The 18,409-nt window shown below is 32.0% G+C and overlaps 1 protein-coding gene across 1 annotated transcript in view; it reads right to left on the minus strand.

Moving 5' to 3' along the window:
* Nucleotides 1-6,461, minus strand: part of LOC127733721 (alpha-1A adrenergic receptor-like) — a 70,897-nt gene extending 64,436 nt beyond the window's left edge. The window contains exon 1 of the mRNA XM_052243036.1: nucleotides 6,415-6,461. Coding sequence (XP_052098996.1) covers nucleotides 6,415-6,461 — 47 coding nt within the window. The remainder of the gene's footprint in view (nucleotides 1-6,414) is intronic.
* Between the last annotated feature and the right edge of the window lie 11,948 nt (nucleotides 6,462-18,409).

Raw genomic sequence — 18,409 nt, forward strand, 5'->3', positions numbered from 1 at the left:
ACGTAACGAGACCGGATGTTTCAACAGGCTATGAATGCATTTACCGCCATGCATATCCACACCACGTGATCCACACTCAATATCACAAGTGGGAGAAGGACACAATCGGTTATTTATAGATCAGTGATTCGTGTATTTTAGATGGCGAAAAATGTCTCCTGTGAGTTGAGAAATAAAAACACCGTATCGGTCATCCTATTCGTCTATTCAGTAAAATTGGTATCGTTAATGTAATTGAATCAATATAAGGCTTACAAGCCCGCCTGACAACGGTCAAATACATTGATCACATTTCTATATCTCATTGATTCACATCTATTTTAGTTGTAAAACACTTTCATAATATTTTCTCATTAATCATTTGGTTATATATGTCAAAAACTTTTGAGAATTGACCAGGGGTTTCATATTGAAGGTAAACACTTTCAGATAATAATCAGACAGGAGAAAACTAATAGCGTTGCAAAAGTGCTGAAAGTGACAATTAAATGCGTTTTACTCGAAGAATTTTATTCTCTTTCGATAAATATGACGTGTTTCAGACGTAAACTTCGTCGTGGAAAGCACTTGCGCCATAGCAGATTTACAAAAGTATATTTTATGGATTCTAGAAAATGATACAATTGTCTACTCAAGGCCTTCAATAAAGTACAATGCACATCGATAAAAGAAAAGTACAATGTACAACTATATCCTCAGTGACTGAGATCATGTTCTGTTTCTATTGACTTTACCACTGATTAAGAATGGATTTGGGGTCGTCCTACTACAATGTAGCTTTTTAGTGTAAAGTTCTGTTTTGTTGTTTATAGAAATATGGAGATGAGATTTGCTTATTTAAATTTTTCGTTTTTCCTAGCTTTTGTTTGTTATTATCAATTTAATGGTCTGACAGTGTAATCGATATTTTATTCTGTTTCATATTCTTCTTTCTTGTATAGATGCTAACTGTATAACAAACAAAAAATTAGCGAGAATGACACCATCAAGATGCTTGAGTTTTTTTTATTGACACCATATTTGTTACGTTTGGAGAATGTTTTTTTTTCAAACAATCGACATTCCTATGTGAACAACTTTTCTCCTCTTCTGTCCGACTTGGTTTTTCATTTATATAAAGCAGAATTTCTTATAGGAGCTTCACTGGAAAAATGAACAAGAGCCTGCGTATGGAATATATATATAAAATTTGATACAATACTCCAGAGCTTGTGTTTCTTATCATGATTTCCTTGACAGATGGTTGCTGCTTACAAGGAAGCTATAGAACCAAGGATTCAAGGTGGTTTTTTTGAAGTCATTTCTCCGAACGTTTTACGAACTCTATGAAATGTCTGTGTCACAGATGACTTCGGATATTTTCGAATTTGTCGTTACTGCCCACAATCCAATTCTCTTTTCCTTGATTGTGACATCACCGAAGAAAACTAATCACTGAATGTGTAATTACAATGGGTATTTTGACGGGTGTCACTAGTGGAGCAGGATCAGATCACCCTTCAAGAACACTTGAGATTCCCCCAGTTTTGGTGGGATTCATGTTGCTCAGTCTTTAGTTTTCTATGAAACGTTTTGTGAACTTGTTTGTCTTTTCAACGTCTCTTGTGTCTCTTGACTTATCAGTTTTTAAAACCTCCTTAGTATCGTACGCCTCTTTATGTAGTATTCATGACAATCATAAAGAAATACATTCAAATTCCATGCTGCAAGAATGTGATAGATCGTACGCATGTTCAGCATATAGTTTCAGCTATTTTACTTACACTCTTTATTGAAGTTCAGGTTGACGATTTTGTATATGTTAATGGTTTTTTTTTATTAGAATTTATGATGTATCTTATATCTTCAGTTTTTAAAGTTATGTAATTTAGCTAAAACTAAGTTTGAAACTTTGCTTTATGCCCTAAACAATATAGATTGTTGTTTTTCTTAACTTCTGAAAACAGCGTACCTGATTAAACTTATTCAAGCAACGCCAGTTGTGTCTAATTCTAGAAACACCTGTTATGCGCACGAACAGCATACATGTTTTCCTACTCAGAAATTGCTTCAGGTAAAACCTTTTGTTATGTATCATCTCTTTCCGAACCTTTATATATTCCTGATAAACGTGTCTAGCTCTCTATTTGACTTTGTACTTCGCACCCCCCTGAGGAAAATATTACAACATTTATGTCAAAGTATCGATGTAGAATTTTAATGTCACACAATTCTCGAGGGAAGACGATTATTTTATAGTAGTAAAATTCCTTGTCAGTTAACTGAATTACAGAAAAATGCAATTATCAGTACATGGTGTATTGCCCGCTTACAGGCCAATGCCATGGAACAGCCTATGTAATGTTATAGTTATAAGAATACAGAAAAGAATATCAGAAAAGGTAAAAAACTTATTTATGCTTAAAGAGGCATTAGTTACGAGATATAGAAAAATTAAAATATGATTTTATTTTGTGTTCAATCATTAATGCAAGTGATATAGTGAAATACTAATTCGCTTTTATAAGCAATTTGGTTCAATTTTGTCAAAATAAGATAAGAAACATTGGTGATGAATTACTCACTTGCAAGTGCAAGTGAATAATTCGACCTCATTGAATCCGTATTCATGTGACCTTTAATTTAACCCCTTAGCTGGAGATGGGTTACGCATGTATTCAGCTATTTAAAGGTAAACATACTTTTAAACCTATAATATGAAATCAAACAGACCTAGAAAAATCTAATTACACGTGGACGCTATCTGTTTATATTTATGTTTATATAGGGTTATTTGACCGTCGGCAGTCTTCGGAGGTCATCTCGATAGTTAATTAGATGACGTCTAGACAAAAATGCACACGAAATGTTGATACATATTGTCGAGTCCATTCATTGTAAATTGTTTATCTTAGACTTTTTGTAATTTGGATATAGGTTTTAGGATGTTATAAATCAAATATGAGAATTTGAGTCAAATCGGTGAAGATGAATTTGACAGCTAATGCCCCTTTAAGTGTGGAATTTGGAATAAGTCTTAATCGTCTAATTAACGTATATTGTATTTAGTATCAAAGGGACATTAGCTTCAAATTCAGGGATGTTCACTGATTTGACCGAAACTTTCATATTTGTTTTATAACATACTAACACGAATATCCAAATTACAAAAAGTCCAAAAAGAAACAATTGACAATGCATGAACGCGTTGTAATGTATCAGCATTCCGTACGTAATTTAGACTAGATATAAACATAGTAAAAATATGAATAGAAAGACAGACAAATACATGCAATCATATAAGGACGATTTTTCTATGTCTGTTTGATTTCATGTAATAGATTAAATATATAAATATGTAAATCATGGTTCTGACATGGTAAGAATGCATTTTTGTGTGCTGGATTTGTCAACTAAATTGATAAACCCTGTGGCTCTCATGTGTAATTTTTCAACGTAATTTATTTCTTTTTAATGAAGAAACACGCTGACCACATACTGAACACATGCGGCAACCTATCTCCACAAAAGGTCAAGTTAAAGGTTGCATGAATACGGATTCAAGTAATTAGGTTTAATTTATTGACATGCAAACCAATAATACATCAACAATAGTGTTCGAAAAACTAAGGATTTTCTTATCCCAGGCATAGATTACCTTAGCCGTATTTGGCACAACTTTTTGGAATTTTGGGTCCTCAATGCTCTTAAACTTTGTACTGGTTTGGCTTTATAACTATTTTGATCTGAGCGTCACTGATGAGTCTTATGTAGACGAAACGCGCGTCTGGCGTATTGAATTATAATCCTGGTACCTTTGATAACTATTTAGCTTATTTTGACGAAATTGAAACACACTGACTTCTTATGGCGATATATTATTCTTATCTGCTTTTATAAACAAATCAAGTGAAACAAATCAAACCATATTTTATTTTTTTTGTCTAATTCTCAGCTAATACCTCCTAAATGTTGTATCGATTTCAACGCAGGATTAAAAAAGAGGGACGAAAGATACCAGAGGGACAGTCAAACTCATAGATCGAAAACAAACTGACAACACCATGGCCAAAAATAAAAAGACAAACAGACAATTAATAGTACAGATGACACAACATAGAAAACCAAAAGTTAAGTTATGTAGATTTAATTTAACGAGTATATGATCAAGTTCTCTGAATCTATCGAATAAAAAAAAACGGCTTTTTTTGTTTAAGATGTAGATACTAACGGCCTCTAATTAAATGTGAACACACTTAATAACTTCCTTCGGCATGAATTCTTCCTGCGACAGGAAATGAAACTTATTTCCACCATAAACATTAAATTAATAAGTCTGTATATTTGACTGGTCAATGTCTGTAGGTCAGTATCATTTGATATTTGAGGCAATATGAATTTAAGATTATTTGAAATGACATGTATCGATAGACAATAAAGAAACAGACTAGTAAGGTACTCATTCAGTACTGAAATAAAATACAATCTTCAAGAAGGCGTCGGATAATTTGATAGCTTCTAGAATATTGGGTATAAATAGCTATAAATAGCTATATTATGCATGTACATAGTATTATGTACATGCATAATACTATTCTATTGTTATAGATATCTATTCATTTGAGATAACCACTTCATCAAGTTATTGTTAACTCTTTTCTTTGCGAATATTTATTCACATTATTAACTTGTCCAGTTATTTTTCAATACACTTATAGTAATTGCATCTAGATTAGTGATTAAAAAAACGTCTGGTCTTGAACCGCACGCTTTCAATCAAATGCACCAAACATCGAAAAATGTGAGTTTATAGATTTTACTAAGATATTCACATGGCAAAAAACAAACAAAACAAAACAAAAATTAGAATTAAACAATAAGACATTTTTTTTAAAGAAAAAATTTTATTTTGTCTTCTTTCTAATAGATGTTATTTACTACTCAACAATGTCCTTAATAAGAAACTGTATTAGTCGCCATAAAAAAAGAGTATAATATAAAAACGATTTCTCAATAGATCTGAATTGTACATGGTGAAAAGTGTCAGAGAACTCGTCATTTGATAAACTAGATAGTATATATGCCACATGTTTGATTTGATTCCTATGGTGTACTTTCATACTGCTTATAAAAATCTCAGTTTTTAGATTTTGTTATACTTTTTCTTAAAAGAACATGAATGGTCAAACTAAAGTTAATTTTATTGATAGAAATCGACAAGATAATGTTTGGTTTAGAATAGAACCACTTTCCAGATTTGACTTATGGAACATTCCATTAGTAGTGTAATAAATCTAAATTATGATCAAGGGAAGTACCGATTGATTATTGATTAGATAGAAAGTCACCAAAGTCGTAAAACACTATATGTCTTAGTTTTTAACCGGGTTTTCAGAAAGAAAAAAAAAGATGATGAAAATGGTGTGAAGAACGGCGGAAGGGAGACTGCGAACAAATTCCGTGCAGTAACTTATAAACCGTTCAACCAATACTTTTCAAATTTTAACATTTTGTCTCTGATTAGAAAATGAAGGTCAAGTTCGATATTGACAATTTTTATTTTAACTGTTCAGGACATGTGATAGTTGATAAATTGGAAAATAGATGCCGGTACTTGCACATGTTGGAATGGGAGGAGTGTTGAAGTACGGAGTTGTTTGGTTACCGTCTCATTCATATGTAGACATTACATCTACCTATATTGATTTATGAATATCCATAAATGATATAGACACTAACCATATCTCTACCGTTCACGATATATTCAACTTAGCCATACATTGTATCAGTGGGAGGATGTAACAAGATGCATTGTATTAATTATATCAAAGTGTCAGTCTAGAAATGACAGAGGAAGTTATTTCTCACCATAGAATCCCAAGACACCAAGGTACATGACTGCTAGATATTATAAACAACATGACGAATAGTTGTAACCTTTTCTTGCATTGTTTATGGAATGACATTAGAAAATCCCTCAGTTCAAGGATGTTAATAGTACATTAAGCTTTAGAGATAGTAGATATATGTCACAAGTTTCGTTCAAACTTACAATATGGTATTTAAATATTCAAATTAAAAGCGACACGAATAACGGCAACCACTGATGAGTTCTATTGATGGTGATGGTTGTGGTCTTTGGTTTTTAACATTCAAATACATGTAAAAAAATTGCTCACTATGTTCTGTAGCGTTTTCAATTTGCTAACTTACGTCTAAACTTCATTTTTGTTATGTTTTGCTTGAAGGGTTTCAACGTTTGCCGACAATCGCTGTAACGTGTCTTTATACATTGACTTTTCGGTATGTATGGATTGTCTTTTTATTTCATACTTTCTTTGGCTATGCTTTTTTCTTATATTCTGTTGGCGTTATACTGTAAACGCCTTGGTTGTTAGTTTTGTATTGCGTTTACTACTCCCTATTTGGTATTACATCTGTGACACTTCTGGTGCAGCTACTTGTTTTGCTGAGTCTACCATTTTAATGACTGCTGTGGCAGTCCTGGATTCGGATGAGCTTACAGTTTTCATTTCCCCTTCTTCTTTTCAAGATGCTGCGCGTTTTGTCGCCTTGTTGAGGTTGAAGGGTAACTTTCTTTTATTCCATGGCTTTGTTTGGTTGTGTCTCTTTCTTTATAGCAGGTTTATCAACTTGATTCATTGTCAGTTTGACTGATATAGTGATGGAATTGAGTATGAAGGTCCCCAGACAATAATTCCCTTTCTTACTCTACACGAACTCCATCAAAAACTGGGGTGATCTCAGGTGCTCCGGAAGGGTAAGCACATCCTGCTCCAAGTTAGAAACAATTATATTGTGGTTCATTTGATATTTTGTGATTCACCTGAGTATACAAACAAGTACTTTCTCTCTCTCTCTCTCTCTCTCTCTCTCTCTCTCTCTCTCTCTCTCTCTCTCTCTCTCTCTCCACATGATCACCGGTGATGTATGTGAAAAAGAGTAGTGCATTCTTGGTCAGAATTTAGAATAAACTGCAATAGGTGGAGAGCAATACTTAAAGTCAAGTATCAGCAATTGTTTTTATTTATTTTATTACATAAAAATACTAGATAGAATACATCGAATTAAAAGAACAAGATCCCATTTGTTATATTAGATGGATGGAATTCTGATTTCGATCAACATAAACAGCTTTCAAATATGATAAACGAAAAAGATCATGCTGTTTGAAACACAAAGAATTGATTAGATGTCATTGAATTGTCTTTGTGTGATTCTGATATATAATACAATAACAATGACCTTGTAATTCAACAATAATTATCTTTTGTTTGCATTCCCTTAAAGAGGCATTAGTTACGAGATATGAAAATAATTAGGATATGATTTTTTTCTTGTTCATTCATTAATAAAAGTGAAATAATTAAATGATAATTCGCTTTCAGCACCCAATTTGGTTTAATTTTGTCAAAATATGCAAGTAAATAATTCGACCTCATTGACCTCATTGAATCCATTTCATGTGACCTTCAATTAAACCAATTAGCTAGAGATTGCTTACGCATGTATTAGTCGTGTTCAGCCATTAAAAGGAAAAGAATGTCAACATTGAAAGTGAAACAAAGGTGAACCATTTCGTTGACTGATTCGATCCAATAAAAACTCATTCTTAAACAGGTAAAATCGATGATACTTATTTTTCTAACCTATAACATGAAATCAAACAGACCTAGAAAATTTCAATTGCACGAGGTTGCTATCTATTTATATTTTATAATTTATGTTTATGTTTATATCGGGTTATGTGACCGTCGACAGTCTTCTGAGGTCATCTCGATGATTAATAAGATGGCGTCTAGACTTCAATACACACGAAATGCTGATATATATTATCGAGTACATGCATAGTTAACTGGTTTTTTTTTTTAGACTTATTGTAATTTGGATATACGTTTTAGTATGTTATAAATCAAAATGAGAATTAGAAACAAATCGGTGAACATGAATTTGACAGCTGATGCTTTAAATATTTCTAAAATGTTACATCGGGGCCTTTAATAGTTCACTATATGGTATGTATTTTGCTCATTGTTTTATCGTAAAGATTTCTCTAAACTGCATTGACAGTATTTATCCGAAAACTGTTCAAGAAGGACATCCTTAACCAAACCAAACCGATGTTGGAAGTAAATCTGCATACCGTCTTTCGGATACATTTGTGACAAATTATATGAAAACCAAAATAAAATATAAGGGACTTTAAGTAGGTATACCTGGGGTATGGGAGACAACTCTTACACACGTATTGGAGGTCATTTGTGTGTTTAAATCTAGCAGTAATTGAAGCAGTGTTTTTCTCTGACTGTTAATGACGTCTTTACACTTAATCCATTTGATGTTGGATGTGTACTGATTGATATTTTAGTCTTAGATACATCATTTTTTTTAGTTGTTATTGGCTTTAAACTAACAGTAACTGCGAGTACTCTCAGATCTGTACTTAGTGTCCTTTTTTGTTGTTAGGGATGAGGGATGGATAAATACCCTGCCTCGTCCTGTCTGTGTTTATGTTTGATGTTTTTCTGCTTTGTATCGATCTGGTGAGTTAAGCCTTTTTCAACTGATTTTATAGTTTGTTCTTATGTTATGCTGTTAGCCCACAGTCCCAGGTAAGGGGAGGGTTGAGCGCTCACAAACATGTTCAACCTCGCCATCTTCTTTATGTGCCTGTCCCAATCCAGGAGCCTGTTGTTCAGTGGTTGTCGTTGGTTCATGTCTGTCTTGTTTGTTTTTCGTAAAGTGTTTTGTTTTGAATTAGGCCGTTGGTTTTCTTAATTGAATTGTTTCATATTTTTCATGTCGGGGCCTTTTAAAGCCGACAATACGGTACGGGTTTTCCTCATTGTTGAAATCCGTACGGTTGCCAATAATTGCTTACATCATTTATTTGAACTTTGGTGGATAGCTGTCCTCAACTTATTATTATATTCAAGCATTTATTTTTCACATTTGACTGTGATGCAGTAAGATCTACGAAAACCAAGCATTAGATCAAGGAACTACATTTTTAAAGCTTCAATAGTCAAAAGCTAAAAAAGGAAGAAAATTACCATCTGAACATCCATCTTAGTACAAGATAATGCTAACATAAAATCTACATTAGTACAAAGATAGTACTAAGATAGCAACAGACTCTCAAATCATTGAATTTAAATAGCATCTGCTTACTGATGACAGGGCATTTTGTAGTCTGGGGAGTGTTCCTAAGATAGGAAGCTTGTACATAAGAAAGAAAAAGAAGAAAGGTTATTCGTCCTATCAGAATATTTCTGTTGTTTTGAAACTGTACTGCAATTATTATTCACTACAAACCAGTAAAAGTCTGAAATGGCCTATATCTGTACTCGACTGTACTGATTTTAACTCGACCAGTCTGAATTGGTCTGAATTTTACTCGACATTACTCGACCCCAGTCTTAACCATACTCGACCGTACTGATTTGTACTTGACCCTTATCTTTGCCATTGAAAAAAGTCTGAACTATTACTCGACCAGTCTGAAACAGTCTTAACCCATTCTCGACCTGTACTCGACCAATTTTTCAATCTAAACCATACTCGACCAAAGGTCTGAACAATACTCGACCTGTCTGAACCATACTTGACCAAATAACCTCTACTTTTTTTAGCTGTTAAATTTCATTTCTTTTTTTCTGACATGATAACAGCCACAATAAAATAAAGATATATATAAAAAACATATTTTTACATCCTTACATGATTCTCAGATTTATCAAACAGAGATAGTTAAATCAAATTATCTTATATAATAATTTAATTATATTAATTTTAAGTTTTAGAGTTTTGTTAAAAAAAAAGGTTCTTTTACCTAAAAAACCACACCTTTACTGAGGGTAATAAAACCTTATTAAGGTGCTTCTTGGTTGGCATGTGGGGTTGTTTTTTTTAAATTTAATTTTCCTAAATTCCTAAAGAAAAACTACATGGTTACATACAATAGCTATATAATTATCATTTTAATGAGTTAACAACAACCAAAAAATCACTGAAATTGTTTAACCTTATATTAGAAATATATCTATTCTTATTATAATTTGGGATATATTACATATAATATATATCAAAAAGGGATAAAAAAAGTTAAAAAAATAAATAAAAAAAAATTTCTGAATAGTGGTAAAGTATAAAGTAATACCTCCTGCTTGGGGCAAACTCATTAAAAGATCACACCTGGTCAGAGAGAATTAATTTCTAATTAACATTCAGTAAAAATTGCAACATCCTGTAAAACTTAAATCGCAAGGCCTTTTGAATTCACTAGATAAGTAAGTTCTTCTTGTATGCCATGTCTTTAATTTTGACGAAAGTTATTTAAATTTTATTCAAATAAATTTTTCCTGCAACTTTGGAACACATTTCCTTTTTTAAATGGTGATCAAGGATTGCTACGGAAGTTCTATTATGATGATTATAGTAAATTCTTGGTTTTACAAAACAAAGGTGTGATCTTTTAAATTTATTAAGTTGCTTTATATACTATTCTAAATATATTTTAATAAAAAAAATGTTCACTGCATTATTAACTAAACTCAACTGACACCATAAATCTATACATGGCTTAAGTAAATGGTGAAAATTGTCCAGTAACCATAAAATATATCTGAAACATTCAAAAAATTTTGAATAACATTGAAAATATTAGTCACAATTCAGTTTTGAGATTATTGGATCAGCTTGTTTTATTCTTATTTTAGAGGTGATATATATATATGTAAGTGTTGATGAATATGGTGTTGAATTTATATTATGTTTATTTTTAACATTTTGGTTTCAATGCCATATTGAATACATTTTAAATATCAAATTGTTGTTCAAATTTCTAGCCAGGGGAAATAGCTGTTAAAAACAGTTCCTAAATTGATGAAATACAATAGATAGATACAAAAAATATGTCTAGGTTGGTTAAGACTTGGTCGAGTATGGTTCAGACTAGGTCGAGTATGGTTCAGACTAGGTCGAGTATGGTTCAGACTAGGTCGAGCATTGTTCAGACTAGGTCGAGCATGGCTCAGACGCAAATAAAATGGTTAAATACTGGTCGAGTGTGGTCGAGTACAAGTTCAGACTGTTAAGTATTGTTCAGACTACAGTCGAGTATAATCAAGTAAATTTCAGACCATTTAAGACTGGTCGAGTAAAAATTAGTACAGCCGAGTACAAATGTAGGCCATTTCAGACTTTCAATGGTTTGTAGTGATTTGGACAATACAATTTTTACTTAAGCACATAAAAATAATGCAAAGAGAGACTGTAGAAGGTTTTGTAGGAGTTAAATGAATGTTGTTCAAACATTTTCCTTTCTTCTTGTGCCTGCAAGCAAACTTGTTTGAAGATTTAGAAAATTTCAAACTCTCAAATTCAATCAAAGTTTGCGATTTTCATGGTTTATAAAAAATTATTATTTTAGCATATTTTGGCAGGAATTAAACGAAATATTTTTTTTCAGACAAAGTTTGAATAATAAATTTGTTATTTGAAATGGTCAGATTTTTCGCCTTATCAATAATTAGAAACCATTAATTTACATTCAGGCTACAGATATTACCATGACATTTCATTTTTACTTTAAAGTATGTTTCTACTACGCATTTGAACAGCCTTATCAATAATTAGAAACCATTTATTTACATTCAGGCTACAAATATTACCATGACATTTCATTTTTACTTTAAAATATGTTTCTACTACGCATTTTAACAGTCATGGGTATTCCTAATGAAGACATGTGCAAAAACACACAATGATAAATGCCTACCAGTGTTTTCGCCCGTTTTTTAAAGATACCCCAAAACTGGTCATATTCAATAAACCCTAAACATAAAATGCAACGGCGAATTTCAACAAGACTTTGGCAATTAATGCATGGACCCCTGCTATACCAATGGTGTAATAAAAATTAAACGAGAGGAAAATTTTGGGGTAACCAAGGCCTACCCCCTTAAACAAAGCAAATATAAAATTGGGAACATTTTGGAATTTATTTTTAATTTTCAAATAAGTGTCCCAAGTCTTATTTCCTAAGGAAAAGATATACGTTTTGAAAATGAAAATAAATAGAATTTTTGTTTAATGACTATTTCTGAATCGAATTTAAATAAGGATCATATTTCAAGTATGTGCCTAAATAGGAAAAATACTAGTTAATAAGATGCTATAAATAAAGTTCGTTTTGGTGCGACCTGTCTTCAAAATTGATCGCCGAATACTGAAGAAAAATAGGAGGGGTGTATTTTAAAATAATGAAATAAAATGCATTTTTCCGTTTGACTTTGTTCAATGAATTTTGGTACACGTCACGTCTCCTCAATTAATCTTCTTCTGAACATATTCTTGAATGAAGGTAATAGCACTTAAATGATACTAAATAACATTCAAGTTATGATTTGTCATGACCAGTTTTAACATCAAATGGAGCTAATATAAAAATAATAAGATATGATATGATAGTCAATGAGACAACTCTCCTAAAGGTTGCACTTTGTAAATACAGCTGTTTCTCAAACCACGCCTCTTTTGGGGAGATATATAATATTCATAGATATGTTAATTTGTTAACGTAAGGTTCCCATTTATGATCTCTGTGTTTCATCTCATAGAGACATCACTTGGGAATGTAACCAGTATAGAAAAACATGGTAGCGCCTAAATTTTAATTCTTAGGAGGTCCAAAAATGGAGGTAAGGGTAGTATAAAATTTTAGTATAAGTTTAAACTCTTAGAAGTTCAGGGCATATAAATGTTGAAAATATGCCGCACAGCCCTATATTTTGACCTTTGAATAAAATAGTAGTGCATATAAACTTTCCGTTCTAGGATATTATTTTTCACGAAACTTCATAGTAAAAGTGTCAAAGTTTTAGCCGCAAAGAGAGTTCCTATGGGAAATTGCATTGTCTATATTTACAGAATTGCAACCTACAAAGACAAGTGGCGCAGAAGATTGGCAACTATAGGTCACCTTACCGCCTATAATAATGAGCAAATACCCATACCACATGGATAGCTATAAAAGGCATCGAAATGACAAAACATGAACGAATAAAAGGAGTTTTAAGGTATATGTGAATGAAACAGCAACTCAAAACGACAAAACATTACCAAAGGGCACGAAGAGGCCAATATACAGTAGCCAACATTAGAGAGATATCTACACAAAATGTCAAGCACTAAATCGCCCCAAATCTATACAAACTTGTGAATACATTTAAGAAAAAACGATTAAAGGTCTGCCCTTAAAACCGAATTTTCCAAATAACGTAAACACTCAGCAGAAAGCCGGCAAATATAAAAAGTAAATAATCTAAAAACAACTAACCTTTTACTGCTAAAAGGTGTACTGTGCACTTTTTATATTCAAAAGAAAAATTACGGCCACCATCGCCTGAAAATGTCCTTTACATATAAAATGATATTAACCTAAAATAACTCTCCAAAAACGTTCATGAAAACTGCATGAAGGCGTCTTGTATAAATAGAGTTATTATTAAACAAATCAAACCAATATATGTTAGCCATAATGCATAGGGGTAAAACCTGATTTTCACACAAAAAAAAAACGGGATATAACACCTAAAAAAAAAAGAACGACCCCAATCAGATATACTGTGGTTGTCTGGATAATCGGACGTTGATGGAAGACCTTTGATTGTTTTGTTGAGTTGATTCACATCATGTATTGACTTTTAGAGCTTTAAATATTGTATCTATTGTTGACGACTATATGTAGCTCACTGGATGTCTTTTGATTAATGTTGTCGATGAGGTGCTGTCTTATAAACATATGTCGTACATTTTCTTGGATTCGTCTTTAATAATCAAATTCGAATAAGCTTTGACGACTTAAAATTTTGACTTGAGAGGACAAGGAAGGACGAAGACAAAATCATGCAATATAAAATGGAGGGGTTAAATTAATTTCATGCAATATATAATTTAAAAATATAGACAAGATTATTAAGTCTTATTTTATCAGGTCATTGCTATCTATGAATTTAATTATGTAATTTAGTTGTACTGTTATTGAATTTGACTCGCGCAGTGTTATCTGATGCTGTCTAGTTTGAAAGATATCCAGGGTTCTTTTCGTGATTCGTATCGACTATTTATTAATTTTTTTCAATAAATACTTATCCACTACTTATTATTTTATTCCAGATTTTGTTTGTTTATTGCTAACTGTCATACAAATATACGATTTGATGCTAAACAATCTTGTTAATCCTATCCCATTTCTATAGAAGGTGGCTATATTAAGTAAAATATATCCAAGTTATCTGTTAACATGGATTTCATTTCAGACATGTATTTAATTCATTGACTATATAAACAATTTATGACACTTGAAATGAAATAAAAAGCTACCTTTTCAATTAGAAGTAGAAAACTTTAAGTTTGTTCAATCTATTTCCTGATAAGTTTATTGTTTCTTTGCGACGAAATATTAGTTGAACTTTTTAAAATAGTACAAGTGTTTGTATTCATGAATGTTGGATTTTACTTTACGAAGAATAAAATAAAACTAAGCTGGAAATGATTTAAAAAAATATATGATAGAAGAACAACAGAATTGAATATTTTGTCTTGAAACGTGTTCGAGGACAAACAGTGGTAGGATAACTTGCTATAGAATGTGTTAAACTTTTACAGAATGTTAGGTCAAACGTTTTATTTAAATTCGATGTGCATCATTTACAGATAACATCTCTGAAGATCCTTTAAATCGACCACATATTACAATAGAATACATTTAAGACAAACAATACACGCATACATAAAATACGATATCTCGCATGCATTGTAAATAAAAAGACAAAAACACATTACTACAGTAAGCAGATACATATACAAAATTAATCATGAAACTAAAGTAAAAAAGCAATTAAACTATCTGCTTGCACAGCATTAGCAAGTTCTGTCAATTCATGTAGAAATAAATTTTGTAAACTAACAAATTCCTCCCTGGTCTAAAATAATTTGGCAGCTCATTCCTTAGTTTAAAAGCATGATATCTGCAAACTATATTATTGAATGATACCAAAAACAGATCTATTTAGAATTTCTTTGCAATAAATATGTATTTTAGAATTAAAAAAAATAAGATTACATCACACCTTAAAAACAGATCGTGAAACACATACTGATCACTCTAATCGTATAAATCTACAGTTAGGTCAACACCCTTTTTCGCAAAGAGCATAATCAAATTTGTTATCAATTGTTATACTACAAATATTTTATTGCCCAATGATAATTGAAGTGCATCCAAGTCTAAGAGTGTGTTCATCCAATTTTATCAGTCTATGAATACATTTTGATATCATTGGGGACGAATCTTCTCAATTTACGTACAAAGATATGGAAACATTCAATTTACTGCTGCAATACGAGTTTATGATATAAATATACATGCTGCAGTGCAACACGTTATTATTTGAAGTATACTGCAATTGCAGAAAAGGGATAATACAAAATCATTTTGCTCTAGTTTAAGCAGACATTTTTGAGGCAGTTGATTTTAATTGAAAAAGGATTTATAAAATAAACCTATTATATTCCATTCCATTTGCATTGTGTATATAAAAGAATGAAGCTGTATAACCAAAAATATCTATAAATAAAGAAATGATTTTGACAAGTTGCTCTCATCTTCTTTTATTGTCCTTTTTGTGCTAAAATAGATGTTATCGGTTCTCTGACTTTGAAATCTTTTTGTTCCCAGCACTTAAACCCAAGTTCTATTTTGAGCGTCACCAATTTTTGATGAACGCAAAGTCCAATGTCATCCCCTTCCATTTACATATCGCATTGCGAAATTAATCTTGAATCAAAAGGAAGAAAATGATTTTTGACATGTTGCTTGTTACTATTTCAAATTTTTCGTTCCAACCAAAGTCATTCACAGAAACGCATTTTAAGTCTTTACTCACGAGAAAAAAAAGAACTGAAACATAAGTTTTATTGTGTCATGAACCCATTTAAAAAAACATAGCTGAACTAAACATCTGAACTATTGGGTTCTCAATGCTCTTCCTCTTCGTTCTTTATTTGGCATTTTTAACTTTTTTGATTCGAGCGTCACTCATGAGTCTTTTGTAGACGAAACGCTCGTCCGGCGTACAAAATTTAAAGATAATCTAAGTTAAATCTATTTGCATGTTTTCTACGGTCAGTGCGATATATTGAATACATCGTCTCAATAAATAGAGTTTTTTGCTACCAATATGGAAAAAAGTTAAAATAAATTTCTTCAAACAAACATCTTACTTTGTGAAGAACCGCACTGATTCCAAAAACAGCGAGGAAGATTTCATCATATGCTGAACATTATGATCGACAACATACACTTATTTGCTGAGTTTAGTGGATAAGTCAGGAACCTGATGTTCAGTGGTTGTCGTTTGTTGATGTGGTTCATAAGAGTTTCTCGTTTCTCGTTTTTTATATAGATTAGACCGTTGGTTTTCCTGTTTGAATGGTTTTACACTAGTCATTTTTGGGGCCCTTTATAGCTTGCTGTTCGGTGTGAGCCAAGGCTCCGTGTTGAAGGCCGTTTTTGACCATAATGGTTCACTTGTACAAATTGTGACTTGGGTGGAGAGTTGTCTTATTGGTACTCATACCACATCTTCTAAAATATATTATATTTCAACAGTCTAAAAATAACAGCATCATGCATATTTCTTTATTTTAACTTTCAGATATATTGTTAATGTCGATATTCCCGATATTGACATATATGAACGACTTCAAACTATAATCTATGACAAACGTGATGATTTCAACTTTCCAATTCTCAACTTTCCATTTCTCAGCAGTAACTTACATGCTATGCATGATATGCATTAAAATGCGTTAACATGTCTCAATTGTAACGATACGCTCTGCATTACCACACGTTACATACATTAGCAGTGGTTAATATGCCTATATATATGTATATGCCATTTTGTTATTTTTTTGATAACATAGGTTTTTCTATAGTCATTAAGATTATACCACTTTGTTGACTGCTGTACCCCAACTGTTGACATTGTAACCTATAATGTCTGTTTGTTTTGCTCACATATTGTTGTCAATAAAATGTAGATATATGCAACTGTCATGCAAGAGATAGGTTTAGGTATAAAACCAGATATAAGTCATCATTTTCTACATAAAGAAATGCCTGTGCCAAGTCAGGAATACGACATATGTTTTCCATTCGTTTGATGTGTTTGAGCTTTTGATTTTGCCATTTGATAAGGGACTTTCCGTTTTGAATTTTCCTTAGAGTTCGGTATTTTTTGTTATTTTACTTTTTGTCAATAACACAAAATCTACTCCAACAGTGTTATGAATTCGTGACATGTTGGATGAGTTTGAATCCGCAATTTTTATACGTGTCCATGCAAAATGTTTTTGAAAATGTTGTTTGTGCTGTATTTAGACCCCTCTAACAAGAAATTTGTTTTGCATGCACACGTATAAAAATTGCAGTTTTTATCCAACGCAATCATAGGTTTGAACGTTGTTTTCAATTTAGACTTATTTATATTTTTTCGTTTGGGCTTGTATTATATTTGCCTTTGGGTTTATATGATCCGTTCATCCTATTTTGACTCCTCAAAATTCAAGAGTCTATCCTAAATTGAGGTAAATCGTATGGCTTTCCAAATACCGTTTCGATTCCAAACATCACTGATGAGACATTAATTGTCGAAATCCGGATATGGTGTACAAAAACCTTTGCACCTTTTGTTTGCGGTATACCATCTTTTCCCCAAGTTTATTGTTTTCTGTTTAGTATCAAATTTATAATTAAGATCCATTTATTACATCGGTGATCCGTTTATTAAGCAATCGCCAATGGCAGTCAGCAGGGTTTAAGAACATTTGTTGTTCGGCCTGTTAGTCAAATGCGTTTTGTTAAAATATACTTTTTCACTTTTTTGGTCTTTTGGAAAATGTTGTTTGTGCTGTATTTAGACCCCTCTAACAAGAAATTTGTTTTGCATGCACACGTATAAAAATTGCGGTTTTTATCCAACGCAATCATAGGTGTGAACGTTGTTTTCAATTTAGACTTGTATATATATATATGATATATATATATATATATATAAGAAGATGTGGTATGATTGCCAATGAGACAACTCTCCACATGAGACCAAATGACACAAGAATTAACAGTTATAGGTCACTGCACGACCTTCAACAATGAGTAAAATCCATACCGCATAGTCAGCTATAAAAGGCTCCGAAGTGAGAAATGTAAAACAAATTCAAACGAGAAAACAAACGGCCGGATTTATGTACAAAATACTGAACGAAAAACAAATATGCTATATGGCAACAAACGACAACCACTGAATTACAGGCTCCTGACTTCGGACATGCACATACAGAA

This window comes from Mytilus californianus, unplaced genomic scaffold, assembly GCF_021869535.1.
Source record: "Mytilus californianus isolate M0D057914Y unplaced genomic scaffold, xbMytCali1.0.p SCAF_3, whole genome shotgun sequence".
In the NCBI taxonomy this organism is placed as follows: Eukaryota; Metazoa; Mollusca; class Bivalvia; order Mytilida; family Mytilidae; genus Mytilus; species Mytilus californianus.